This window comes from Babjeviella inositovora (assembly GCF_001661335.1).
Source record: "Babjeviella inositovora NRRL Y-12698 unplaced genomic scaffold BABINscaffold_1, whole genome shotgun sequence".
Taxonomy (NCBI): Eukaryota; Fungi; Ascomycota; class Pichiomycetes; order Serinales; genus Babjeviella; species Babjeviella inositovora.
The window spans coordinates 1,576,288-1,602,642 of record NW_017566838.1 but is presented as its reverse complement, the minus strand read 5'-3'; the positions used below and the strand labels follow the sequence as shown (position 1 = coordinate 1,602,642).

The window sequence follows — 26,355 nt, the reverse complement described above, 5'->3', positions numbered from 1 at the left end:
TCCATAAACTTTTTTCATCGTTTATTAATTTTAAAAACAGTAACTCGGCTACACAATCACACAGTCCTTGGTCTTGTCCTTGGTCTTGTCCTTGGTCTTGTCCTTGGTCTTGTCCTTTTTGGAGCCCCCGGCGGTGTTAGTGGTGCCGGCGGTTTCTACTGGGTCGACAGCTCCGATACTCGGAGGCGCAGCCCTTGCCGCAGATTTCTCATACTTCTTCTGCATGCTCTTGGCAATTATCTCGTCCTCTTCCTTCTGCAACGCCCGTGCAAGCAAGTAGTCTTCGCTGTCCGCCTTTGGAGTCACCTCCGAGTGTTCCTCCGGGAAAACCTCGTTAAAGTCTCCATCGTAATACCACTCATCCTGGATCTCAAGCTTCTGCCAAACGTACTCCTTCTTGTGCAAAAAACCCTCATCCGTGATCAAGTGGTAGAGCTCCAAGACCCCAGTGATGGGATTATAGTACTTGTAGACCGTCGCGAAATGATCGTTGCGGAACAAAACCGCAAAGTCGCCTTCGCCAGTTGGATTATCAAACGCCACATCGTAGGTCAAATGATGTAAGCCGTACTCTGTCAATTGCGCCAGAGTCGTCCGCAACCATTTAGCCACTAAATCGCTGTTCTGAATCACCTTTTGCTGCCCCTCGGTTTGCTTTGGGTTCAAGCTCAGCTGGATGTGCAGCGCCTCCGCCAACAAGTTCTGTGCCTCCTCGTACGACTTGTCGTGCAAAACGTCGTACAAATCTACTGCGGGGTCGTTTTCCCGAAGCGAAGAGACGGCTTTCAGCGGTTCCACCATCCACCCGTGGACCAAGGGAACGCCGTAAGCCCGGAACAACAATAACTCGTCCGATTCTGCAAAAGTTCCGTCGAATCTGGGGTTGATATTGAGGCCAGTATGGACGGATGGAAGAAGCGATAATGTCTTGGAAATATCATCACTAGAGTCAATCAGGCCGCTTAGCAAGAGGTCTCCCAAGACATCCACAAGGCGGGTGAGGGGGACCGAACCATTAGGGTGGTTGACAATCCGCACAAGCTTTTGTAGCTCGGAGAGATAGTCGCGAGTTGCGCCGCTCTTACGGAGTGACCCGCTGCGGGAGGACTCACTGCCCCGAAGAGACTCGCTGTAGACCTCGCTGCTCCCGCGGGCCGGCGTGAACTCACCGCCCACGTCCGCTTTGCTCAACGAGTCGTGCAAAAGCACTAACGTGTTCACCAATGCGAGGAGCGCGCATGGACCGTTGGCGTTCTGGATCAAAATTGTCGAAATGTGTGGCTGCAGCGCGTGCGTCGGTGACACCGGTGGCGTCGACCACTTGATGGTTTTGGTCTGGAACGTTTCGGACATTGCAATCGAGATGTTAATTGTGGTTCAACGGTAATGGATAGAGGCAGTTCAGCGTTATTGTGAAGCCGAATACCTGTAAATGTGCGATAAGCAATGCCTCGAACGTTATCGGGGAGGCGCGAAAACGGTGGGTCCCTGGCCGGCGGCTTGGTTCGCATCAGCACTCGGAGTATATCCGCAGGTGGCATGCGAGGCATCTGAACGCTATTTCAGGCGTGTCTTAAAGTGGGTGCTATTATTTAGTCTATATAGATATCGAATAGGTCAGTCCAGTTTTGGGCTCTACAGCTGACACTAGCCTGCTATACCACCGTGCATACGGGCTAGCTCCGAATCGCATGCCTTCAGTGCTATCGATCGAGCTTTTGGGAGAATGGGGACATGACCATTGGTACGGTAAAGCCATAATAAATACAAAGCGTATGCCATAAGAAGCCCATGCCGTTAGCATAGCCCCCCCATGTCTGTCGAAACTCTCTGGATGCTGCAAGGGGGTAACAGGAGGATATGGAGAGACTAGGAAGGGAATTTCAAGTGGGGAAATCTTTTCAACGTGGCTGTTTTTCCTGGCCGACGAAACGACAAAGGCAATTAACTTGGTAATTGCAAAGCATTTGTTTGTCATTTTCTTACCCTTGACCCTGGTTCCACAAGAGCAACTTTGTCTGTATGACTTTGTTTATTCATTAGCACTAGGCATGATTCGTCTCGACACTGAAGCGAGACGATGTGACATGTATTGTCGACAGTGGTTTCATGGATGAAAACTATATTGTAAGGATTCTAAATCACTGGTCCGGGAGATTGCAAATTTATTTAACGCCAGATTTAGGTGATGTACCCGATATGTGACCAACGTTGACACGTACCGACTGCAGCACTTTCCACTATACATCTCGAGTGGTCTATTTCTGTATCTTATGTGCACCAAGCTTCTTTATATAGTTGATACATACGTAGTTGATAAACAGGGATTCACCAAGACCCTTAGGATTGCAGGGATTATGTATCAGGAGTTAAAAAGTTGTATATTTACCGGAGACCTCAGATTGATTCCAGATACGGCAGGCATGATTCTGCTGGCCCTAGATGTGATCCAGCCGTAGTATCGTTTAGGGCAAAGGGACTCGCTGAGCCTTTCTCTTTTTTTGGGTTGACAGCACGTCACTCAAAATCTGACATCTAAGAATGGGATCAGTACGTGATTTTTACAAAAACCTAGGCATCCAAGGAATGCCAGGTAATTTTTATATCTTATTGAGTGGTCCCTTGGCCCAGTTGGTTAAGGCATCGTGCTAATAACGCGGGGATCAGCAGTTCGATCCTGCTAGGGACCATTATTTTTTATGATCTATATTTAGTCCTGTTATGCTCCTGGACCGCTTGTGAGTTATATTACACTGGTGACATCTAAGCTAGCACCGACTTTACGACTGACGTTGCGTCGCTTTTACGACAATGCACGCTAAAACTCTCGGTACTATTCCCCAAACTAGTCACTCCTCGCTGCGTGTAGCGGCATTTACCGTCAAAATAAAAGCATGGCAAAATAACTGAATCGGTCAAAGAGTAACGATAAGGCAATTAGCCTGGACATCGAAGAAAACATGCGAGAAATAAAACAGAATATAGGAAAGCCGCGTGGCGTAAACATGACGCTTGTGCTGGCCACGGAACTTAGTCTGGCAGCAAGCATTGGGCTGAGCTGTCGTCGCCTTTTCCCACCCTAGCTTGCTTTAGCTTCTTGCGCCTCTCGCGAAATTCACTGGTTAACTAGAAAGCTCACCGTTCTTATTGGTGGAAATATCCTGTAAATCTGCTTATGTACGGCAAATGCCCAAATACTTGGATCGCAGTATGTCACTGTAGCCTGACCCCAGTACGAAGGCTTACCCAGGGAACAAACAGAGTTTTGGCTTTTAGAAGCAATGCTATAATAATATTATTCTTTATAACCGATTTTAAAACACGGCGTTGGGGTTTTATTATTATTATATTCGAGGTCCAAGGGGTGTTTAGTTAGATATTCATGGGGAGTTATAAAATTCTTATATGGTATGCAAGGCAATGCCAGAAGTTTAGGCTGTGCTCCATGCATACATAAATACGTCAATTTCCAGTAACAGGCTATTTCGATGTGCTGGTGAGCTGAAAACTACCATAACCTCCAATATGACCCACATCACAGATAAAATCCATGAAAAGCTTACGGGCCATAAGAAGAGCAGCAAGGATATCTGTAACTACGACAAGGGCTTTGTTGTTCCGGAAAATCTGAAATTCCTCGCTATGGGCTACTCAGCTTCTGGTCGCAACCACTTTGCAGAGGAGGTTTACGGGAAAAGGTCCAGTTCCGAATCAAACACGGTGAACCAGGTACCAAATACGGAGATATATGGCGCCGCTGCTACAGACGCCCGACTCCAGTTTCAGAATGACGATCACGCCCAAAGCGACGATCGCACTCGAAACGTTGATAAGAGATAGAGAAGCTCGAACTAAGGCAGATCAAAGCTTTATTCCAAGGAAAAGAATGATTGTGGCCTCGAGTGCCTGCCTAACGAGATTAACTAAATGTATATTTGTACATCTAAATCTGTCTACTTACCTGTAACATGCTAGCTGCAGACGGCCGTCTCTGATAGCACATATGCTCGTAGCTAAGTCTGCCCTAGTGGTGCTTACCGTTCACCGCAATGCTACAAAACGTGTGAAAGACCCCATTATGCAATAAGCTTGGGAATACTAATTCCTATCGAAACTTCCCAGTCTGTAGTTATCCATAATGGCTTGTCATAACGGGATCTCGTCTCGTGCCGTATCTGTAGCCGTGTACTGCCGTTGTCTTTGTCGTGCCTAATTCCCTTCCCCAAGATCCTTAAAATAGATTTTTGGCCAGAAAAACCTCAGACCAGCGCCAAAACCGTAGGGAAAGAGCTGAAACCTCGTACTTAAACTACACTCCTGTTTCCTAGGCTCGAGGACGTACATCACATACACCGCGCAGTCTCATCTACTACGGCCTGGCCCGGGACTGCTAAGCTGCATCAGCTCATAAAACCTTCCACGATCTGTAACCAACATAACCCTGGTGTTGTAAAGGCAGAGGACCATCTGTCAATTAGACTCGTGCCATATGCTCTAGTACATTAGATATATTCGCTTTCCGGTCGAAAAGCACTATGCACCTCGCCGACCTGCGAGCCTTTAAATCCCGGATAACCTACAGGTGCATCAAGCCTTCCGTGCAGGCCGCTATCTTGCAAAATTGACCTAGTCTACTCAACTTGAAGGCATCTGGTTCCTCATCTAGCAGACTCCCTTTACATAGCTGCACTTACCTGGCAAAACCCGCATGCTCCTGCGAATACTACTGAGCTCTAATTTGATCCGATCCTGTTTACCTGCGAGTAACCAGTGAATTGACCCGCGAGCTTAACCATCGCTAGCGTTCCTCTTTGCCAACATATCAAAAAGAAAGCACATATGACCAATACTACCCCACCGACGTCGCCCATTCCCAAGCCAAAAAAGCGCAAGTATAGCCGCGGGGGATGCAAAGAGTGCAAACGGCGGAAAATGAAGGTATGTAAGGTTTAAATCTCTACGACCAACTCTAACAGTTTAGTGCGACGAAACCAAACCCTCGTGTTGGCAGTGCTCCCGCTTGGGTAAGAGGTGCGTATATGAGTCGCATCCAGGCGAGCTCCCGGAGAAGTCTCTCTACGCAGATGCCCAGGCGTATCCTTCCCAGCCGCCATACCCGGATTATCATAGCCATACCCACATAAACCAGGGATATCTACCGGTAGCCCCACCTAGCATGGGCGCCTTTCCCGCAGAGCCCATCTACTACGCGCGGAATCATCCCGCCAAGACTCCTTCAGAGACACCCATTTCGCCTCTCCCCGGACTGTCCGGTTCCATTCCCACGCTTGACAAGATCCTAAATTTTGGCAGAACCCAAGCCGTGAGCATTTACCCGAATGGGCATACAAGCGGGCCTCCAAATGGGTACCCTCCTCCCATTTACCTTCCATCGATAAACCCCCGTCCGGACGGCCTTCCACGCCCAAATTTCTCGCGCTTCACCTTCCAGAGCCCCGGGCTGTTTGCCCAGCCCTCGCCCGCCTCCAGTGCCAGCGAGTTCCTCGATTTTGGCCTCGACGACGGGGCGTTGTCATCGCTCTTTTCAAACGACGAGGAGATGCTTTTTAACGCAAACTTACTAGCGCACAACTTGAACGACTTGGTGACGATGCGGCTCGATGAAGTCCAGGGCGGCCAGGACGGAAAGGTTGTGGCAGAGGCCAGTCTAGGGACAGTGCCGGTGGTGGCAGGAGACCACGGAGAAAGCACCCGTGGTGCCCCTGAGGGTATTCCTCAGGGAGCCCCGCTGGCTACCCCGGGTATGGGCAAATCTCCTTTAGGTGGTACCCCTCCGGGTATGCTTGAGGGTACCCCTCCCGGAGTACCCAACAGTGACCTTTTGGGTACGACCTCCCTGGGAACCCCAGAAACTCTCCAATGGTACTGCCCGGGTCTCGCCCAGAACATCCCCCCCTCCTTCCTCAGCCTCACGGGCCGCCACCAGACGTTCTTCCACCACTTCTACTACGACTTTGCCACCGTCGCGCTTCCCTTCCCCGCCTTCCAGAGCCGTGAACTCAACCCCATTCGCGACATTCTCCTCACCTACGCGGCCAAGGAGCAGTATATGCTCTCGGCCATTCTCGCCTGTGGCGCACGCGTGTCTCACCGCCGAACCTCCCGCCACGAGGACAACGAGGCGTACTGCTCATATCTCTCGATGTGTTTGGAGACGCTCGCGAAGATTCTTGCAGAAAAAAAGATTGGCAAGAACATCGAATCAATGTTGCTCACAATTTTGTTGCTCACTTCAGAGAATGCCGCGAGCAAGAGCCAGGCCTGGCGGACGCATCTCCGTGGGGCAAAGGACTTGTTGTTGAAGTATTTCACACTCAAGGCAAAGCCGTCGGTGGTGTTGATCTTCTGTAAGGCGTGGTTTGCCCTGTTGGAGACCCTTGCGGGGTTGAGTAATCCTTGGGGAGGGACCCTTAAACTGGCACACGAGTTTGGCTTGTTGTCGCCGATGGACAAGCGCGAGACGGCAGCGTTGCAGAAGCTCCAGTTGGTGCGGAAGGACGGGTTCAACTTGTTATTTGGGTGTACAAACGAGACGGCGGCATTGTTAGGGGATTTGATCAAGATAATGCACCGGCCGCTGAGGTCAGAGGAGCAATCAGAGGCAGGGGCGCAGCTAAAGGCGGGGCAGAGGCCAGAGACAAATCCAGAGGTGGACTCAGAAACGAATTCAGAAGAGCCTGAACAGATGTACTCTGAGATCACACGGCTCATCGCGGGCTTGCACCGGCAGCTGGAGTTTCTGGTGATTCACAAAAGCGGGGTGGTACCAAAGTCGCATCCAATGTACCGGAAAATAATGAGCGATCATCTCGACGAAATTAATGGCCCCTCAAGTGATCCGGTACCCGCTTCTCGAAGCACCTTCCCGCAAAACTCGACTAGAGATTCTTTGTCGCAAACCCCAATGGGAAACAACCTGGGGTCGAATTCTTTAGCCGGCCTCCCTCTTATTTTGCCTCCCACACTCCCAGACATTCAGCTCTCGCCCGCAGCGACGGGTGTGGCGAGACTCTCCGAGCCTGTGGCGTACAGCTGGTTCGACATTGCGCAACAGGCGTATGTAAATACGGCGTTGCTCACGGTCTACCACCGGCTTCTCGGGATGCCAAAGCGGCACCCGGTGGTGCAGGGCTTGGCGAAGCGTGTGCTCTCGCTCATGGTGTTCCTCGACGACCCGGTTCCTACAAAGTCGTACGCCCCAATGATGGTCCAGTGGTCGATGTTCTTCACGGGACAATGTTGTGCGGAGGACTCTGACCGGAAACGGGCGGAGAAGTTCTTCCGCTTGCTTTCGGAGCTAGGTGCCGGCTCTGCTGGGTTTATTCTTGCAAAACTCCGTCAAACCTGGGATAGGGATGATAGAAAGCAGGGGGGGATGGAGGAGGAAACAAGTGCTGTTGATAAGGTGAAGGAGATTGATATTCTCACGTATTAGGCAGAGGGGTCCTCTCTATAACAAACGATGGTTGTTTCACAGAGATGGTTTATCGGTAATGAATGAAATGACCGATTCTATCGAAACTATACTTGATTGGACTGAAAATAGCCAAATATTGATTGGACTGAAAATTGCCCAATGTTAATTGGATTAAAACCAGCTATGATTGATTGGACTCTGTAATTTACCAGGTTACTAATTATTTTAGCCAACGGCTTATTCTAGTGAATCATGGGATGGCTGATTTATGTGAAACATAACGGAAAATTAAGGAAATCAATACCACCAGATGGTTAATCTGAATGCCAAAAAATCAAGGAAATAAATGTCACCAGGTGATTAATCTGAATGACTGCCAAAAAATTAACTAGATCGAAATAGACAAGAAACTGCTGCTTAAAATAGTCCTACTGCAGTACCGACTTGACGTCCCTTTATTATTATCGTATCAGGGCTGTCTACAGGGGCAATAACTTAATATATTAAGCTTTCGAAGGGTTCAGTCGGTAATAATTATTCTGGTAGCCCATGGGAATTCTATAAAATTCACCCTGAGTACCAGTTTCCCCGGCCGATAACTCGGTTCTTGTCCGTCACCGCATTCTATTCAGATGCAGAGTGGTGGACTGGAAATGCAACTTACATTTTGAACACTTTACGTGACAGCTTCCGATAGCCACTAAAATGTAAAAAAAAAAAAAAAATACGGTCGATAAGGGAAATAGCCAAAATAAATCTCTTTAATATTAATTTCTTACATACCCAGGGCTTACCATCTATGCAACCTGAAGATTAACGGGTAAAGCTAAAGTTTAGACATGTTCTGCATGCGAGACAAGACAACGATATCTCGGGATTTACCTCACGTGATCAACACTGGTCAACCTACGGGAATGTCTCAGAACTTACCCATAGAACCATTCCTCTCTTTTGTCCAGCCTTCAGTCAAATCCTAATCACAACATAGGTCTTTTAACCGGTAATACCCCCTCAAAACTGCTGTATACACACCTCATGGCTCAGCTGTCAATGTATCCTGTACATAGCCTCGCCACGACGCCATCTGTTTACTTTTGCGCTTTATTTCAATTTGCCCTCCTTTTCACTTCACATCTGTGCTCTAGCCCCTCATCATACGTCATTCGAAGGTTCCGAATGAATGAACCATCCACTGCCCCGTGATCTTGCGCCTGGAGAGGACCACATCCAGCTCAGAACCCCCACCAGGACATACTACGCAGTGTTCCTTTTTGACGAGAACCCAGTGGCAAAGCTCAACGTGTATGCGCCACTCTTCATCCGCGACATTGTCCACTCCGCGGATATAATCGGTATCTACGGTTTTTTGGGTCTCCATTCGCAGGCTCGGGCCAACTACGTCATGGTCAACAACCACCCGCTTCTGAGGGTCAGAGTCTCGGGGCGGATCGTGGGCGAGACCATCCGCGAGACTGAGAAGCAGGAGTGCTTTATTTACGTTTTGTTGGACGATTCGTCGTGTCTGCTGTATCTTACATGCAAGATCACCAAGCGCTTGTGGCTCCCAGCGGGCCTCCCGTTTGACAATTGGAAAACGTCACGGGGCACCATGATCGAGCTCGAGGGCAGTGTTGCCACGTTTAATCGGAGAATAGAGTTTCAGCCTGTTTCTGTGAAGGTTATTGGGGGTAGAACGGACTTGGACGTGGAAATGCGCTTGATCAGAGAGAAACACGCCTTCAGACAGCGGTATCTTGTAAAACCATGGGTTTATGAGCCGCCACAAACCACCGCGGTGAGCAACCATCCCGTTGTGCCGCTCATGCAGAAAGACTGTGTCGGAAAACAAGCCAGACGGGACCTGATTGAATCTACAGAAACGGTTCAGGGTTCTCCTGAGGACAGCCTCTACGTCCACCACCGAAACATCAAACGGAGAAACCCTGACATTATCAAAGCTTCTGAATTACTGGCTAACTTAGAGGATGAGGTTATGGTTGCTTTGTTCCCCCGCACGTCTTTCGTTTTTGAGCAGATACCCCTCGTGGCTCCGGTTACGGAAGTAAAACTCAAGCTCGCGGTCATCAAATGGATTATCAGAAAACACTCCTACAAGTTTCCCTTGAAACAGCTCTACCACGATAGATCTGTTGCCGCAAAGTTGCGAAACTTTACCATCTGGCAGATGCAAAACAACAGACTACACCCTCCTGAGACCACCGTCACCTTCGACCGGCTCCTGGCCAGAATCTTCCATGACATTAGACACGAGTTCCAAGTGGGTGGTCTCCTCAAGTGCAGCAGCTCCTATAACTGCTACGCCGGTCCTATGATAGAGTATGTCGATCAGTTGAAGATGACCTTGCTTCTGATTAGCAGCGGCGAGCTCTGCGAGCGTAAGCTTGACTGTGTTGAATACACCAGGGCGTACCGATCATTGCGGGAGAAACAGGAGGTGGATATGGCGCCGGAGGTGGTGTATGGGGTGATTGGCTGGTTGTTAGGGGATTTGGCGTTGGAGTATGCCTACTTGCTCACGTGGGACTTCTGGCGACCATATGGTAGGCGGGCGTGGATCTTTCAACCGGAAGAAACCCTTGATGTGAGTCTATAGATTTCCCCTCTATCGGATATGTAATAAAATGGCTGCATAAGACTTTGTCGAATATAGTGAAACCGTAATAATTGTAGCCACTACGCTTGTTTAGCAGGGACTACGTCTAATATTAATGTGTATGTTGTGGCATAACCTTTGCCTTACAAATTTTATGGCCTGACAATCACAGCGACAAACTTATACATCTTGTATGTTTGTCATTGTGTGTTATATCTGGCTCTTTAACCACACACGTACCATACTTGAGCTTATCTAGACCGGGTTGCCGCATGCCTCGGCGATATGCGAGACAGGGGAAATTTACCCCCCAACATGCATGCATATATAAATATATGAGCCCATCCCCACATTCACAGCTACGCGATTCTCAAAGGGTATAACCCATTTAGAGCAATGTCCCGCCCACCAATCACCTGCCATATTCTAGACACCACCCGCGGTAAGCCGGCTGCGGATGTGACGTGTTCCTTGTACTACTTGTCCGCTTCGCAGAGCCAGGACGAATTGAACAACTTAACCACAGCCCCAGAGCCTCTTGCGGTGGGAAAAACCAATGGTGATGGAAGAATTGCCCAGTGGGTGTTTGATCCCAAGGCGGATAACCTGGCCTTGGGCATCCAGGGCCAGTCATGGAGTGAATTACACCCGGGTGTCTACAAGATCAAGTTCTTGACAGGCTCGTACTTCAAGAGAGCTGGAGAATCCGAACAATCCGGCAGAACTTTCTTCCCGTTTGTCGAGATATCCTTTGTTGTTGAAAGCCCCCCAGATAACCACTACCATGTGCCGTTATTGTTGTCCAACCACAGCTACTCTACCTACCGTGGTAGTTAAGCCTTAGGTCCAAAGTTATACAGATATAGCATAATATATTATTAGCACTGAAACTACATTTACGAACCTGCATTTTGCAGGAATGTCACACATGCAACTTATTTGGAGAGGGGAGATAGGGTCCAATGTCACAGATAAGCTGAGGGCTTTTCCAGCCCTACTTCTCCTCACGTGATATACAGCCCTTCACAAGTCACGGACACTGGTGAAAAAAAGGACGAAAAAGTCCTCTTTTTTGAAATCCCCATACATGGCACACGACCTTTTGCAAAACTCTCACCCCTGGTTCTGTCTTTCCTCTTTCGGTCAGGACTGCCGAAAATTTTCCACCTTCGCACCTACCGAGACTTTCCACTGACAGGCCTGCAAGAACTATATATTAAACAGCGTTTTTCTCTTCCTCGGTAACATATCGTAGTCCCCTCATCACTCTAACAATGTCTGCTCAGTAAGTAGTGCATGTTCCTTTGACGAAACTAAATCCATCAGAATGTTCTATGGAATATGGTGTGGTGTCCATGAGTGTGTTGAAAAGCTACACCCATGGACACACAACCAGTGCGCTTTGGCGTCTACTGTCTCTCTCGGGCAATGCCTGGGGTCTTGAAATCACCACAAGTCGAAGTATTCTCCTGGAGTTTGCCCTTCCTCGTTGTCTTTTCTGTTTACATAGAGATCACAAGCTGCTCTTGTCGAGCCTTGTGCAACCTCTATTCTCGTCTCAGGACGGGGTCTTGCCATCTTTTCCTGACCCAGTCAGCAACACTTGGTTAAATGTATACCACGGAAACCGTCAGTTGCCCCTACTCCTTTTCCTAGCCACCATGGTAGGAGCACCTGCGGTCTCTTTGTACACACTTATTGCATTTCATTCGAATGAATTTGGCCGTTCAGTTCGAATAAGTTTCTCATACTAACATATATAGACAAATCCAAAAGCCAGAATCTTTGATCAAGAAGACCAAGACCGACGCCAAGGCCGCTGAGGCCCGCGCCGCCGCCAAGGTTGCCCGCAAGGCCGTATGTATATTTTCCGTTCCTGGTTATGCAACCGTCACTCACCTTCCACCATTTCATCCACTTTTTTTTGCTTTATTCTGATGAAAAACCTAAATTACCAATTTATTATCGACTAGCTAACGCTCTGTTGTCGTTCAGTTAACCATCTTTCGGGGCTGACATACTTCAAAAAGAAGAGAAAAGGATTGACGTGGCGCTGCGTAACCAAGCTTGGAGACTCGTTACTAACAATTCAATAGGCTTCCCAGGAAAAGCGCAAGGCCATCTTCGACCGTGCCGCTGCTTACCAGAAGGAATACACCGAGTCTGACCGTGCCATCATTGCTGCCAAGCGTGAGGCCAAGGCTGCCGGTTCCTACTACGTTGACGCCCAGGAGAAGCTCGTTCTCGTTGTCAGAATCAAGGGTATCAACAAGATTCCACCAAAGCCAAGAAAGGTCATGCAGTTGTTGAGACTTTTGCAGATCAACGCCGCCGTCTTTGTCAGAGTCACCAAGGCCACCATTGAGTTGTTGAGATTGATCGAGCCATACGTTGCTTACGGTTACCCATCTTTGGCCACCGTCAGAAAGTTGGTTTACAAGAGAGGGTACGGTAAGGTCAACAAGCAGAGAATTCCTTTGACTGACAACGCCATCATCGAAGCCTCTTTGGGTAAGTTCGGTGTTCAGTCCGTTGAGGACTTGATCCACGAGATCTACACTGTTGGTCCAAACTTCAAGCAGGTCAACAACTTCTTGTGGCCATTCAAGTTGTCCAACCCTAACGGTGGTTTCCCAAAGAGAAAGTTCCAGCACTTCATCCAGGGTGGTTCTACCGGTAACTCTGAGGAATTCATTAACGTTTTGGTCAAGGCCATGAACTAAGTCTCTTAGTTTTGTATCACGTTTCAATGTTTTTTTTCTGGTTATGGTTCTCTTAACTTGAGGTGACCTTTTTCTATGTACTTTACTAATAAACCGGGTCACTTCATTTCATTTTTCTATGTAATTTTAACAGTTTTCCTCTTTTTTTCTCTAAACATTTGTATGCCCTGTTTATAAAGGTTCCTTTAAAAGTTTTTCGCCCAGGAATTCTCTGCATTTGTTTTCGTTCTCCAGCTGGTGTCTGAGATTACTCGATTGGGTGAAACTGCGGCTGAGCCTCCCGGATAGGTAAAGTACCATCGAGATTTCAGGCTAGAAAATTTATCTCTTTCGTGTTTATACTTCCCTCACTAAGTTCTAACGCAACCCTTCACAATGAGCGCTGGTCAAATGGATCGTGGTGTCAGGTTAGGTACGTTATAACAACGAAAAGTCACGCACAGGGGACTAAACAATGTCTTAGAACGCAGTTGAACGAAACTAACGCTCTTAGATGGCGGCCAGGAACGCGACTACAACCATTCCACCGATAGCCAGTATCATAACCTTCGTAAGCAAGCAGACCAGGCGTACCAGAAACGGAGCAACCTCTCGCAGCAATCTCAACAGGCCTACAAGCTGGGAGACAAGGCCAGAGCGCACCAGTTATCCGAAGAAGCCAAGAAGCAGCTTGAAATTGCCGACGACTTCAACGGCCAAGCCGCGGAGTATGTGTTCCGTGAAAACAACGCAGACTCCTCCTCCAACGAAATTGACTTGCACGGTCTTTATGTGAAGGAGGCCGTCTACATCTTGAGAAAGCGCATCGACTGGGCCTCCCAGCACAACCAGTCGCAGTTGAGGGTTATCGTGGGTAAGGGCTTGCACTCTGCAAACGGAGTGGCGAAGATTAAGCCAGCGGTAGAGGAGTTGTGCGAGCAGTCTAACTTGAAGCACTATATTGATCACAAGAATGCCGGTGTCCTTGTCATTGAGTTGGATCCAGGTGCGCCGAACATGCCACAAGCTGCTTATCACTCGCAACAGCAGCCACAGTATGGCAATGCTCAGTCTCACGCTGCGCATAACAATAACTACAACCAACAACAAAATAACAACGGTTCGAACGATCTCGTCACCACCTTGTTCAAGATCTTGTGCCAGTGTATCAACTCCAAATAGACGTGACGGGTCCGTCTTTTCTACTATTTGGGGTGGTTTTGATTAATTTTCCCTGGTTCTGTCCTGGTCTTTCCTTTCAATATACGCACTATTTCCTAGCGTGAGTAATGACTAGTAAAAGAAAAGTGGTTAAAAGCGTAGTATGAGTGGAGAAGGAGCACACAGGATAATGACCGCTTGCCCTTTACGAGGTCTAATCTTGAGTCAGACACCTTAGACTACTCGGCCGAACTTCCATCTGATATGTCAAGGGTTCATCTTGGCCTGATTGGCTTTCCCAACCGGTGTCTACCGGGTTGGATTAACTGTGGTTCAAACATGCACTAATATAAAGATAAAGCGTGTTTGTTAACTAAAACACATTCGCAAACTAGGAAGAATAGGTGTTATTCCAAGAGTCAAGTTCTGAATAATTTTGTTACATGGCATATTCAATTTATTTTCCGAATTATGTAATAGTCCAATGCAGTACACGTGGGGAGTATATTTTATGCGCAATTTCAACAGGTTTGACGGATAATTTACCAGCTTTAAACATCTATTTATTTAACTCGGACAATAATCCTGGCATTTTGGTTACCATTAACGGGGTGAGCAATACACCAACTCACAGAGAGTGGTTAATCGTGAGTTTACTGAAGTTGTGCTAATTACAAAGTAAAGGTTAGGGGTACGAGATCAGTATAATCTAAGGTTGGGAGCACAAATAGTCTATAGTCATATAATAAGCAAAATAACGTGTACGTTTATATACGGATTTGTGTTTATGCACTATGATTTCCGATACATAAAAGTTTACAATACCGGATAAGAGGAATATCACCTACGTTGTATTGGATTCACCACATGTGAATACAACCAAACATCAATTCATTTCCATTTATCTCAAATACTATGGTTTGTCCACTATCTACAAAATCTTCCAGTGCAAACAGCTTCGCTCTTTTACCTCTCTTCCGTCGCCCTCGCCGCAGAACCTCTTTTTCTTTCTTTTTTTTCCATTTTTTTTTTTTTTTTTTTTTTTTCACTATCGATGCGCTGTAGAAAAATACTTCTCCTCCGCCCCCACCACTATTTTTTTTCTTTTCTTCATAACCAACAATGAGCAAATTCAACCCGAACGCTGGTTCCTTCATCCCAGGTGATGGCAACCAGAAGTTCGCCAAGAACACCGCCGGTGGCGTGTCGTTCAATGACTTTATCTCTCAGCAGAAGGCGCAGAGACAGCCACTTGGAAATAAGTTTGTCAAGAGCGTCGCATCCCCAATTCCTTCGAACGTGACTTCTCGGACCAACAGCGGTACCTCTACGCCAATGTTGTCGTCCAACTCATCGTCCACCTCTTTGGCTTCGCTTAACACTGCGTTGGGCAAGCTCGCACTCTCGCCACTCACACCGCACATCGAGGCAATCCACCAGGCTGGTTCCATTTCGGAGGTCAGAGTCGAGATTGACGCCATTGTGGCGCTCATTGCCGAGTACGGTGTGACGTTTGTGGAAGAGTGGGACCTTGCACAGGTGATTAAAACCTTATCCAAGGCCAAGAACCCGGCTTTGATCCGCGAAGCCGCGGCGTTGATCATTTCCGCTCTTGCACGCCAGTTTTCCGGGGCCACCCCAGCCGAAGCGCACCTCGTGGCGTTCTTGCCTCTCGCGTTCGACCTCCTCGCCGACAAGGAGACGGCTGTCAAACGCGCGGCGCAGGCGGCGATCGACGCGATTATGGGCCTTTTCCCTACCGAAGCCAACTCTTCAGTTGTCTTCCCAGCCTTACTCACCTATCTCGGGTCTTCCGCCAAGTGGAACACCAAGTTGGCTGCGTTAAAGCTCTGTGACAAGATCATCGCCAACACTCCGGCGGACTTGATTGAAATTACGTTTGCCGACGGGATCCCGATCTTAACCGACGTTTCCACCGACTTTAAGCCAGAACTCGCCGCTGCCGGTCTCAAGACCCTTTCCTCTTACGTAAAGGTGCTCGACAACTTGGATTTGCAGACCAGATACGACGTTATAGTGGAGACCTTGGCCGACCCTACCAAGATCCCAGCCTGTATCAAGGCCTTCTCCTCCGTCACGTTTGTTGCCGAAGTCACCGAGCCAGCCTTGGCGCTTTTGGTGCCGATTTTAGACAAGTCGCTCAAGATGTCTTCCTCCTCCCAGGACCAGTTGAGACAGACCGTGACCGTGACCGAAAACTTGACCCGTTTGGTCAACAACAAGCGTGAAATCGAGAGATACATCCCGGTTTTATTGCCAGGCATCCGCAAGGTTGTCAACTCCGCCTCTCTTCCAGAGGTCAGAGAGTTGGGGGCCAAGGCGTTGCAGGTTTTGGAAGACGCCGAGGCCGAGCACTCCGACGGTAAGTTCCACGGGAGAATCTCCCAGGAACAGGCTTCTGCATACGTCCACGAATCCTTCAAGGACGATGAGCTTGTGTACAACTACCTTTCGGCAATCATTCATCACGACGCTAACGTCAACGACTGGGTCAGATTGAGAGAGTTCTTGGACATGGCCGCGCCCTCCAGACTCGGCGATGACGCTCCGGCGTACGTGGAGTCCGTCATCTTCAAGCTCCGTGAGCTTTTCGTTCCAGATGCCGTCAACCCTAACGCCGACGACGGTATCGAGATTGTCAACTCCGACTTTTCCCTTGCCTACGGCTCCAGAATGTTGCTTAACAAGACCAATTTGCGTTTGTTGAAGGGTCACAGATACGGGTTGTGTGGGCGTAACGGTGCCGGTAAGTCCACCCTCATGAGATCCATCGCTACCGGGAAGCTCGAAGGCTTCCCAGACAAGTCTGAGTTGCGCACGTGTTTCGTCGAGCACAAGTTGCAGGGTGAGGAGGGTGACATGGACTTGGTTGCGTTCATCGCGTCCGACGAGAACCTTCAGAGCGTCACCAGGGAGGAGATCACAGCCGCGCTCCTCACCGTCGGTTTCCCAGAGGAGAGATTGGCCCAGAATGTGGGGGCGCTCTCGGGTGGGTGGAAGATGAAGTTGGAGTTGGCCAGAGCCATGTTGCTTAACGCCGATGTCTTATTGTTGGATGAGCCTACTAACCACTTGGACGTTACCAACGTCAAGTGGTTGCAGGACTACTTGGTAGAACACACGGACATCACTTCCCTCATCGTTTCGCATGACTCCGGCTTCCTCGACACCGTGTGTACCGACATTATCCACTACGAAAACAAGAAGCTTGCCTACTACAAGGGTAACTTGTCTGAGTTCGTCAAGGCCAAGCCAGAGGGTAAGTCTTACTACACTTTGACCGACTCCAACGTCAAGATGGCCTTCCCCCCAGCCGGTATTCTCACCGGTGTCAAATCCTCCACTAGAGCCGTCGCCAGAATGACGGATGTGACGTTTGCCTACCCGGGGACCGTCAAGCCATCGTTGAGCCACGTTTCGTGCTCGCTCTCCTTGTCCTCCAGAGTCGCCGTTCTCGGGCCAAACGGTGCGGGAAAGTCCACCCTCATCAAGTTGTTGACCGGTGAGTTGATGCCAAACGAGGGGCATGTTGAAAAGCACCCTAACTTGAGAATCGGGTACATCGCACAGCACGCGTTGGCCCACGTCGAGACCCACAAGGAAAAGACCGCCAACCAGTACCTCCAGTGGAGATACAAGTTCGGTGACGATCGTGAGGTCTTGATGAAGGAGTCCAGAAAGATCTCCGCTGGCGATGCTGAGATGATGGCCAAGCAGCTCGATTTGAACGACAGCAGAGGCCCACGCGCTATTGAGGCAATTGTCGGGAGACAAAAGTTGAAGAAGTCGTTCCAGTATGAAATCAAGTGGAAGAACTGGATTCCACGCTACAACTCGTGGTTGCCAAGAGAAACCTTGGTGGATGAGGGTTTCGCAAAGTTGGTTCAGAAGTTTGATGATCACGAGGCCTCCAGAGAGGGATTGGGGTACAGAGAGTTGACGCCAAAGGTGATCAGAAAGCACTTCGAGGACGTTGGTCTTGACGGTGACATTGCCGACCACACCCCAATGGGCTCCTTGTCTGGTGGGCAGTTGGTCAAGGTTGTCATCGCCGGTGCCATGTGGAACAACCCACATTTGTTGGTCTTGGACGAGCCTACCAACTACTTGGATCGTGATTCCCTCGGGGGGTTGGCGGTTGCCATCAGAGACTGGAACGGTGGTGTCGTGATGATTTCCCACAACAACGAGTTTGTTGGTGCCTTGTGCCCAGAACAGTGGATTGTGGAGAACGGTGAGGTTGTCCAGAAGGGGACTTTGCAGATCGACACTGCCAGATTTGAGGATGGTGGTGAGTCGGCTGCTGCCAAGCCAGAGTCCAAGGCCAGAGCGGATGATAATGACTCCCCTGCCAATATCAAGGTCAGACAGAGAAAGAAGAAGATGACCAGAAACGAAAAGAAGTTGCAGGAGGAGAGAAGACGTTTGAGACACATTAACTGGTTGAACACGCCAAAGGGTACGCCAAAGCCACCTGACACCGATGATGAATCGGAATAAGCGATACATTCTAGCATCAGTTCATTTCGTTTTTTTTTTGTTTCAGGGTTTCACTATTTTTTTTTTTGATTTACTTCCGGTACTGTACTCTATTTTCCGCGTGTGACGCTATTTATCAGGAACGCATTATAGAATTCGTATCTGCTTCCTTAATATATAATTATGTTTTTGCAGTTGTAGGGACGGGTGAGCAAAAGTGAATATAGTTAATTTTGTTTTGCAATTTCCGTAGCTCGTCTTTCGTCTTGTAAGAGGAGACTCATAATGCTAAGTGAGGTGTTGGATTGTATTACTGAAAAACCAAGAAACTTCCATTAGACCCAAGCGTAGTAACAGAGCTAAACTACACTGCACGTGACCTATTTGTCACAAGGTTCCACGAATCGTGTATGACCACCTGGTGCTAAATACCCTTTACCAATTTATAGAGATCCAATCAAATCTAGAGGTATTTAAAGAGATGAGCATACCTGATAGTTATATCCCCAACGGGCTACATTTACCCTTCCTGGGCTTTTTGGAAATTCGAGTCAGGCCCGTTCGCGAAAACGCAACGCGAAATTTTCTCGTCGACGAGAAACGTAGCGTAAAGTAGTAAACGAACAGCGATAACATCTCCACCATCGCGCCCCCACACAGAACCATCATGTCTAAGAGCGTTCCACCGGGGTATAAACGCAAGGAAATCCAGTCACTCGTGCCGGACGAGATATTACAGACGTTGGGACCCGACTACGACGAGGAGCTCAACCTCTCAGATATCAAGACCCATCAGGAAAAGCCCAAAGGCTCATGGAAGGAGTTTGGGATCCTTTTAGACGCCGGCGAGCCACAGGATGAGCTTGGCACGAATCCATTGGCGGCGCCGTTGAACTATCGCGTCTGCAACCACTGCAACCGCCCGATCCTCGCGAGCCATATCGCAAAGCACATTACCGACTGCCTCTTGAAGAAGGAGAAAAAGAGCTCGCCCAAAAAGCGGAAGGTGGTTGAGTTGGATGATCTGGATAACGACATCCCACTCGCCGCGCTCGCGTCCGACGCGCCGACGCCCAGCGCCGACGCGGACGCGAAAGCCAAAAAACCCAAAAAGCCAAAAAAGGTAAAGGATCCGTCCGCCACGCCGCAGCCCAAGAAACCGCGAAAGGAGAAGCCAAAAGCCGCACCGAAGGTTAAAGGGCCCGTCGACGTGGAGAAGCAGTGCGGCGTGCCACTACCGAACGGTGGATTCTGCGCGCGCTCTTTAACCTGCAAAACCCATTCGATGGGCGCAAAGCGCGCCGTGCTCGGCCGCTCCGCGCCGTACGATCAGTTGTTGCTGGCGTACCAGCGTAAAAATCAGGCACGCATGGCTGCGGGAGTGGCCGCGGCCCAGGCTGCACGCGACGACATGGAGACCGCATCGCTTGAGCCGCTAGACCCGGATGAGGAGACCCACCAGGTGTTGGAGGGGTTGGGCAAGAATCTTGCGTATCCGTTGGAGCGTCACACGATCACGCCAATCCGGATGAAGACGCGGTTTGTGCGGATGCGCGAGATGTTTGCGAGCGCGATCTTGCCGCGCGGGGTGGTCAATGGTATGGGGAGTATCCATGGAAGGGTGGGAATTTTGGACGTGGACAAGCCGCCGGAGCAGCAGTGGGTGTATGTGAAGGGGCCGCAGCGGGTGCAAAAGCCAAAATAAACGGTAACCAAAGGGGGGGGGGGGGGAAATGTTTTGAGGGACATCAGGCGTGGATGTCCTGTGCAGTATCCAAGACATCTGTTTACCAAAGATGTATGTTTGGAAGTTTCAGAAGTGTACCATTATGCAAAGCACTTCATGAGTTGTCTAGAGATGCTTTTTGAAGCAACACGTTTCTCAGGGAGACTCCACATTGTGAAGCGTTTGTGGTGGATATTGCAACGAAGTTTCATCTACGGTGGCCGCGAGGCCGTGGAGCTCTCCCCAAAGGCAGGTGTACCTTTGGGTGGTTGCGCCTTTAATGAGTTGACCGATAGATTTAGTGCAATCTTAAGGTGAATGTAATTTTGGAACGCTTTGCTTCGACCAAAACCGACCCGCAAGAATCCTTATACCACTGGATAATTCCTTCTTCCTCTGAGAGGTCTCCCATCTACGCAAGCCTATTCCCATCTCAATAAAGTTTATACCAGCTTGGTGTCCAGTTTAACATTACATCGCACCCCAGTTTTCCAATAAATATTTTGTATGCAATATCCCTGTAATCTGACTACGCCTTTGAAAGAGCCTATGTCACATTGTCGGTGAACAACCATAGAAGCAGCTGCACGTGATTTTCGAAGGCTTAAGAACAGTGTTAGATCTGAGATTAAGGAAACTCCTCGAGCTAAAACGCTTGCCGGTAATACACGTTAAAAAGAGAGCATAAAGTGGGATAGGTTTTTGGCACATACCACAGAACACACCCATGTAGCGATTAGCCACCTGCAGAATGTTCCAAGAGCCTGGGATTTGTGATGGGTTTACATCCAAAGATGGATTCTTCCTTTTACCCCACAACTAGCACCATCTACTCTCCAAAGTTCCGCCACGGTTGGAGCGACAGAGCTGGTCCACTCCGAATGCTACACCTTTAAATTCCACCTCTTTACGCTCGGCAGAAGTATGACATGCGTAAATACGTGCGACGCGTCGCGACGCGTCTTTCTCCTGCATCTCTACAGAAGTTTTTCGGCCGGGGAAGCACCCTATAACACTCTGTACTGCTCTGCCACTCAACGTTACCCAACCAACCGAGCAATATGTCTACAAAACCGTTTCATGGTCTCAAATTCTGTTGCACCTCGGTGCCCAGTGACCTACGAGTATGTGCTCGCAATCTTACTCCCCTCCCAGCTTGATACTAACCTCCAGACCTTGCTTGCCAATAAGATCAAATCTATGGGTGGTGTGCACTGCAGCCACCTCATGAGCGACGTCAACTACCTCATCGTCGGCGATCGCGCCACCGATAAATACCGCTTTTCCGTGCGCGAGCGTGCGGACATGAACTTTATCAGTCCCGCGGCAATTACCCAGGTTTACGAGGCGTGGATGGGCGGCGCGGACGCGGACACGGAGGCGCTCGACTTGCAAAACCTCTTGCTCGGCGTCTTCGAGCGACTCGTGATCTGTGTGTCGCGCGTGGATGAGGATAAGCCCGCGATACTCGCGCAGCTCGCGCGCCATGGTGCGAAAGTCACCGACTCGCTCACCATGGGTAACTCGTGCGTTGTGACGAGCTCCCGCGAGGGCAAGCGGTACGAAAAGGCGGTGGAGTGGAAGATCCCGGTATTAGACCCGTCCTGGGTGGCGGACTCGCTTAAAAGAGGGGCCATGCTCGCTATGGACACATATGACGTCTCCAAGGTGGCCCCGGAGGATATCGGGAAAGACGCATGTAAAGTTTGGGCGGAGCTTGCGCTCCAGACGTCGAACGCGCCAAAACGCCGCGCGGAGATTGATCGCGGGGAGAATGCGATGCCAGCGATCAACAAACGGTTTAAGACGGCCGCGCCGAATATCTGGGGGTCGATCATGGATACGGCGGTAAGGGCGAGTGTGCCGAAACCAGCGAACACCTCGGCGTGGGACGTTCCAGTGTCTCGCCTTGAGAGCCCACGTAAGGTGCGTCGCGATGCGAGTATGGATGTGGACCATAATGCGGACCATGACGCGGACCTTGATGTGAGTCCAGGTCCCAGCGATCCCCCAAACATTTTCACAAACGCCGCGTTCTCCGTCTATGGGTTTGAACCGCACCAGGAGCAAACCCTCTCAAAAGTAATCCGGTCTCACGATGGGACGGTTGTGTCGCTTTCAGACCTCCTCCCCCAGCGCTCGTTCAACCCGCTCGCGAGCGAATATGACAGAGAACCGCCAACGATCGACTACCTCCTTATCCCGACCAGCCTCAACTACCGAAAGCTCCCGCACGACATCAAGGGCTTGCTCAATCAAGGCAAGCTTCTGGGGCAGCACCCTATCGAGCTCGTTACTGAGTGGTTCATCGAACGGAGCTTGCATTACGGCGCGTTGCGCTTGGACAAGTGGGGACGGCCGTTGAAACATATCCAGACGCCTGCCGGTCCCAAGGCGTACCGAGTGTGCATCAGCGGCTTTTCAGGAATCGAACTCTTGCACATTGAACGACTCGTGCGAATCGCAGGCTGCGAGTTCTGTGAGGCACTCACCGAGTCGCGCGACTTGCTCATCATCAACATCTCTATCATCACCACGTTGCGTCAGCAGTCGCCTGAGCTCTACCAGTACACACGGTTTCCCGAGGTGGTGGAGTGTGGCGAGGTGTTTGGCAACAGCAGCAAAAACTCGATCCGCAACAAGATCACCGCCGCGAAGCGCTGGAAGATTCCGATCGTGTCGGTGGCCTACCTCTGGGATTTGGTGGAAACGGGCAAACTTCCTCCGTTGATGAATCTGAACTGGTGTATTTTCGCTCCTGAGCATTACAAACAGCCAAGGAATTTGATGGAGTATATGAAAATCTTGTCCAATAAGATTGTGTCTGCGTCGCCGCCGGGGGAAAGTCAGGAGTCGGACTCGGAATCCCTTAGAGAGGCATCAGTAACGGAGACAAGAGGGAGCGAGATGGAACAGGACGAGGGAATAAGTCAGATTCAGAGGATCCAAGATGGAGGTGAGGATGAAAATGAAGAAATTCAAGTATTAGAAAATGAAGAAATCCAAGGGCGTGAGGAAAATGAGGAGATCCAAGGACTTGAAGATGAGGAGATTCATGGGTTTGAGGAAATTCAAGGAAACCAGCGAATCATAGAAAATACAGACAGCGAAGGAATGAAAGAGATTGAATCAATTCCGAAAATCCAGCAAAGCCAGCATATTCAGCAACTTCAACTGATAATCCCCCCCGACTCACCGCCCGTGGAAGTAGCCGCCCAAAGCACCCTTCAAAAATCAGCTCAGCCATCTCAAATCCGGAGCAAGCGAAACTGGGGGCGGATTATCGGCAGAGCGGCGGAATCGGTCAGCGCCCCCACAAATGGTTCGCACAATGTCGCCCTGGAAGAGATCGAGAGCTTCACCGCCTCCAACATCGTGGGAAACGTGAATACTGCCCCGGTGCCTATAGCGACGCAAATCTCCTACGAATCGGCCCCGATAATGTCGGTGGACCACCAACCAGGAGTCCGCACCGCCGCCAATCCGACTGCAGGCAAGGTCCGAGTCACCCGTGCCGGTGCCAAAGCGTTTGAAGACATGGCGAGGTAGTATCACAAGGTTTTAAGTATAAATAAATTTCAGGCTTGCGAAGCTGACAAGGTAAGATTGAATGTATAATTTTCCAGGCAGAGCTAGTGGAGCTTCACCAGACCTGTACCTCGAGCTGTTCAGTAATCTCCATGCCTGGACGATGTGACTCAGCTTGCAGTATTCCTTTGGTTGCGACGACCCGAATATTAAGCATACGAGGCTTACAACGCATGGCCCATTGTTGCATATGCAGCTTTAAAACATTTAGCCAGACCCTGCGGAGAAGCCCCAGAATAAGTCTGAAAAATCAACCCTTTTCAAGAAGATACGGGTGCAGCGTTACCGAATGCTACTTCGAGGCAACCAAACGATGTTGGAAGCCTGAAGGGCCCTGCCAGCCACACTGGAAGGCCAGTTCACCCTTAGCTATATATTCAACGGAGCTAGTATTTTTCAGCTACTCGATTCTAGTATTAGGCCAGTGGAGGCAAACATCCCACCCGGAAATTAAAATGAACCAAGCTACTAGCACCATACGCCAGATACCTCGAGCCTTGCGACTAAAATATCCGTAACCTCTTCACTGCTTAGTCAAAGGGCCCTGCTTTCGGAAGCCTCCTCCCGGTTGCCGAGGCAAGCCGACTGTATGGTGTCGTGTGGGGCCCACGATATAATTGACCCGGCCGGGACAATTCCCGCTTTTGGCCGCGTCAAAAACAAATGAGCAGAATAGCAAACCGCAGTCCGCGCAAGCCGGCAAAAACCTCGTGCGCGACCAAAAAAGAAATTACGGCAAGAACAGTACGAAAATAAAAAGAAATCAGAGCTAGGGAAAACCCCAAACCCGTTGCACATAAACGATCCGCAACGTTCCGCTCCAGCGTTATCTCCATTCTTCATTCATCCGCTTTTTTTCTGTCCCAAAACACGTGTATCCCAATTAGCCGCTGAGCAAGACGAAACGTAACCGCCGAGCAAAACTTCATTAGCCGCCGAGACTACCACCCGCTAAACTCGCCCCTGCCCACCCGTCATTCCACCTTACCCGATTACAATTGCATACCTAACCCCCTTATAATACTTTGCCTCCTATAACATGACGTTACCCAGAGCCCTCCAGAAGACCGTCGACCTCTTCGACCGTTTCTTCCTCCTGGAAAAGCCCTCCCCCTCGCTCACAATTGCCGACTTGAACCTCCAGTTCGACCCTAAGTTGTCAATCATCAAGTTCAAAAACTACAAGTTCACAATCGGCGAAAAGATCCACTACGGCTTTCTTCTCATTGTCTTTGCCTGGGTCTTCTTTATCTTGCCTATCCCAGTCATCTTTCGTTTCCTCATGTCTGCCGCCCTCTTCACCGCCTGTGTTATCCCCTTCACCAGCCAGTTTTTCATCTCCGCGTTACCTATATTTGCCTGGTTGGCGTTCTATTTCTCGTCGTCCAAGATCCCAGCTGAATGGAGACCTCGCATCAGCGTCAAATTCCTTCCAGCCATGGAAACCATTTTGTACGGCGATAATTTGAGTGATGTGTTGGCTTCGTTCACGTTGTCTTTCTTGGATGTCTTGGCTTGGTTGCCGTACGGCTTCTTGCACTTTACCACTCCGTTTGTGGTGGCTGGGTTAATTTTCTTGTTTGGTCCTCCAACCTCGCTTAGATCGTACGGCTTTGCCTTTGGCTACATGAACTTGGTGGGTGTTTTCATCCAAATACTCTTCCCGGCTGCTCCTCCTTGGTACAAGAACTTGCACGGTTTAGAGCCAGCCAACTACTCCATGGACGGTTCAGCTGGTGGATTGTCCAGAGTCGATGCCTTGTTCGGCGTTGACATGTACACCACCACCTTCAAGAACTCTCCATTGGTATTTGGCGCTTTCCCATCCTTACACTCGGGGTGTGCCTCCATGGATGCTTTGTTCATGACCTGGTTGTTTCCGCGCTTGGCGCCTATCTGGTGGGGGTACATCGGTTTGTTGTGGTGGAGTACAATGTACTTGACCCACCACTACTTCATTGACTTGATGGCCGGTGTGTGTTTGTCCTTCTTGGTGTTCCACTACACCAGATACACCAACTTACCGGTTGTCGACGCCACCAAATTCTGCCGTTGGTCATACGCCACTGTGGAGTGGATCAACTACAAGGAGGTTGACCCATTGGCTTACCTTGGCTACGGCCGCGAAGACGTTGAGATGCAATCCATGGAGGCGTCCTCCAGCAACCCTACCTTGTTTGAAGCCCCTGTGTTCGAAATGGGCTCCCACATTATTTCCCGCAATAACTCTTCCTCCGTAGTCCTCACGGCTCCTGCTGCTATCTCCAAGGTTGCCTCTTCGTCTGTGAGGTCTGCCCATTTATTACCAATTGTTGACGACGAGGCCCTGGTGTCTCGCCCTGAAACCCCTTCCGTCTTTGATGAGGAGGACGACTCCAGAATGGCCTCTTCGTCCTCGAATACGTCTTTAGACGAAATGTTTGATTCCGAAAGAGCCAGTAGCTCCAGAGCCGGTGCTCCTTCCAAGAGATAAACTCTCCTACCCCTTCATAATTCTCCTGCTTTCTTGGCATACCCAATAATGTACTACCTTCCAACCTCCTGGTCTTTGTGCCAAATGAAAGCAAAAATACGCACCACATACAAGTGACGTTCTCCCGGCTCCATGCCATTAATTTTTAATCCG

At 49.6% G+C, this 26,355-nt stretch overlaps 13 protein-coding genes and 1 non-coding gene across 14 annotated transcripts; 11 read left to right on the top strand and 3 right to left on the bottom strand.

Annotated features, from left to right (window-relative positions):
* Positions 1-8: 8 nt before the first annotated feature.
* On the bottom strand, positions 9-1,531 carry BABINDRAFT_159367 (uncharacterized protein). Its single transcript, XM_019127615.1, has one exon. It carries the CDS (start codon positions 1,351-1,353, stop codon positions 49-51), a length of 1,305 nt encoding a protein of 434 aa, XP_018988197.1. The 5' UTR covers positions 1,354-1,531; the 3' UTR covers positions 9-48.
* Positions 1,532-1,591: 60 nt separating this feature from the next.
* On the bottom strand, positions 1,592-2,191 carry BABINDRAFT_159366 (uncharacterized protein). Its single transcript, XM_019127614.1, has one exon. It carries the CDS (start codon positions 1,976-1,978, stop codon positions 1,598-1,600), a length of 381 nt encoding a protein of 126 aa, XP_018988196.1. The 5' UTR covers positions 1,979-2,191; the 3' UTR covers positions 1,592-1,597.
* Positions 2,192-2,616: 425 nt separating this feature from the next.
* BABINDRAFT_t42 lies at positions 2,617-2,690 on the top strand. The gene has a single exon. It is a non-coding gene; the product is annotated as a tRNA-Ile (tRNA).
* Positions 2,691-3,503: 813 nt separating this feature from the next.
* On the top strand, positions 3,504-3,944 carry BABINDRAFT_159365 (uncharacterized protein). Its single transcript, XM_019127613.1, has one exon. The coding sequence runs from the start codon at positions 3,526-3,528 to the stop codon at positions 3,838-3,840; it is 315 nt and encodes a 104-aa protein (XP_018988195.1). The 5' UTR covers positions 3,504-3,525; the 3' UTR covers positions 3,841-3,944.
* A 722-nt stretch (positions 3,945-4,666) lies between these two features.
* Positions 4,667-7,918, top strand: BABINDRAFT_159363 (Zn(II)2Cys6 transcription factor). Its single transcript, XM_019127612.1, has 2 exons — positions 4,667-4,938; positions 4,982-7,918. The coding sequence occupies exons 1-2, from the start codon at positions 4,840-4,842 to the stop codon at positions 7,454-7,456; spliced, it is 2,574 nt and encodes an 857-aa protein (XP_018988194.1). The 5' UTR covers positions 4,667-4,839; the 3' UTR covers positions 7,457-7,918.
* A 464-nt stretch (positions 7,919-8,382) lies between these two features.
* Positions 8,383-10,119, top strand: STN1 (Stn1p). The gene has a single exon (XM_019127611.1). The coding sequence runs from the start codon at positions 8,619-8,621 to the stop codon at positions 10,050-10,052; it is 1,434 nt and encodes a 477-aa protein (XP_018988193.1). The 5' UTR covers positions 8,383-8,618; the 3' UTR covers positions 10,053-10,119.
* Positions 10,120-10,352: 233 nt separating this feature from the next.
* On the top strand, positions 10,353-10,942 carry BABINDRAFT_56922 (uncharacterized protein). The gene has a single exon (XM_019132266.1). The coding sequence runs from the start codon at positions 10,449-10,451 to the stop codon at positions 10,887-10,889; it is 441 nt and encodes a 146-aa protein (XP_018988192.1). The 5' UTR covers positions 10,353-10,448; the 3' UTR covers positions 10,890-10,942.
* Positions 10,943-11,713: 771 nt separating this feature from the next.
* BABINDRAFT_170001 (60S ribosomal protein uL30) lies at positions 11,714-12,775 on the top strand (the record flags this gene model as incomplete). The annotated part of the gene is made up of 3 exons (XM_019130709.1): positions 11,714-11,731; positions 11,829-11,909; positions 12,149-12,775. The coding sequence occupies 3 exons, from the start codon at positions 11,714-11,716 to the stop codon at positions 12,773-12,775; spliced, it is 726 nt and encodes a 241-aa protein (XP_018988191.1).
* A 245-nt stretch (positions 12,776-13,020) lies between these two features.
* BABINDRAFT_159360 (uncharacterized protein) lies at positions 13,021-14,258 on the top strand. Its single transcript, XM_019127610.1, has 2 exons — positions 13,021-13,187; positions 13,269-14,258. Exons 1-2 carry the CDS (start codon positions 13,151-13,153, stop codon positions 13,934-13,936), a joined length of 705 nt encoding a protein of 234 aa, XP_018988190.1. The 5' UTR covers positions 13,021-13,150; the 3' UTR covers positions 13,937-14,258.
* A 751-nt stretch (positions 14,259-15,009) lies between these two features.
* On the top strand, positions 15,010-18,545 carry ELF1 (Elf1p). Its single transcript, XM_019127609.1, has one exon. It carries the CDS (start codon positions 15,038-15,040, stop codon positions 18,434-18,436), a length of 3,399 nt encoding a protein of 1,132 aa, XP_018988189.1. The 5' UTR covers positions 15,010-15,037; the 3' UTR covers positions 18,437-18,545.
* Positions 18,546-19,082: 537 nt separating this feature from the next.
* Positions 19,083-20,120, top strand: BABINDRAFT_164593 (deubiquitination module subunit; the record flags this gene model as incomplete). The annotated part of the gene is made up of 1 exon (XM_019130268.1): positions 19,083-20,120. One exon carries the CDS (start codon positions 19,083-19,085, stop codon positions 20,118-20,120), a length of 1,038 nt encoding a protein of 345 aa, XP_018988188.1.
* A 543-nt stretch (positions 20,121-20,663) lies between these two features.
* BABINDRAFT_159357 (uncharacterized protein) lies at positions 20,664-21,263 on the bottom strand. Its single transcript, XM_019127608.1, has one exon. The coding sequence runs from the start codon at positions 21,114-21,116 to the stop codon at positions 20,961-20,963; it is 156 nt and encodes a 51-aa protein (XP_018988187.1). The 5' UTR covers positions 21,117-21,263; the 3' UTR covers positions 20,664-20,960.
* On the top strand, positions 21,216-23,764 carry BABINDRAFT_159356 (protein kinase activating protein). Its single transcript, XM_019127607.1, has 2 exons — positions 21,216-21,265; positions 21,315-23,764. The coding sequence occupies exon 2, from the start codon at positions 21,342-21,344 to the stop codon at positions 23,688-23,690; it is 2,349 nt and encodes a 782-aa protein (XP_018988186.1). The 5' UTR covers positions 21,216-21,265; positions 21,315-21,341; the 3' UTR covers positions 23,691-23,764.
* An 836-nt stretch (positions 23,765-24,600) lies between these two features.
* AUR1 (inositol phosphorylceramide synthase) lies at positions 24,601-26,320 on the top strand. Its single transcript, XM_019127606.1, has one exon. The coding sequence runs from the start codon at positions 24,769-24,771 to the stop codon at positions 26,200-26,202; it is 1,434 nt and encodes a 477-aa protein (XP_018988185.1). The 5' UTR covers positions 24,601-24,768; the 3' UTR covers positions 26,203-26,320.
* Positions 26,321-26,355: the final 35 nt, after the last annotated feature.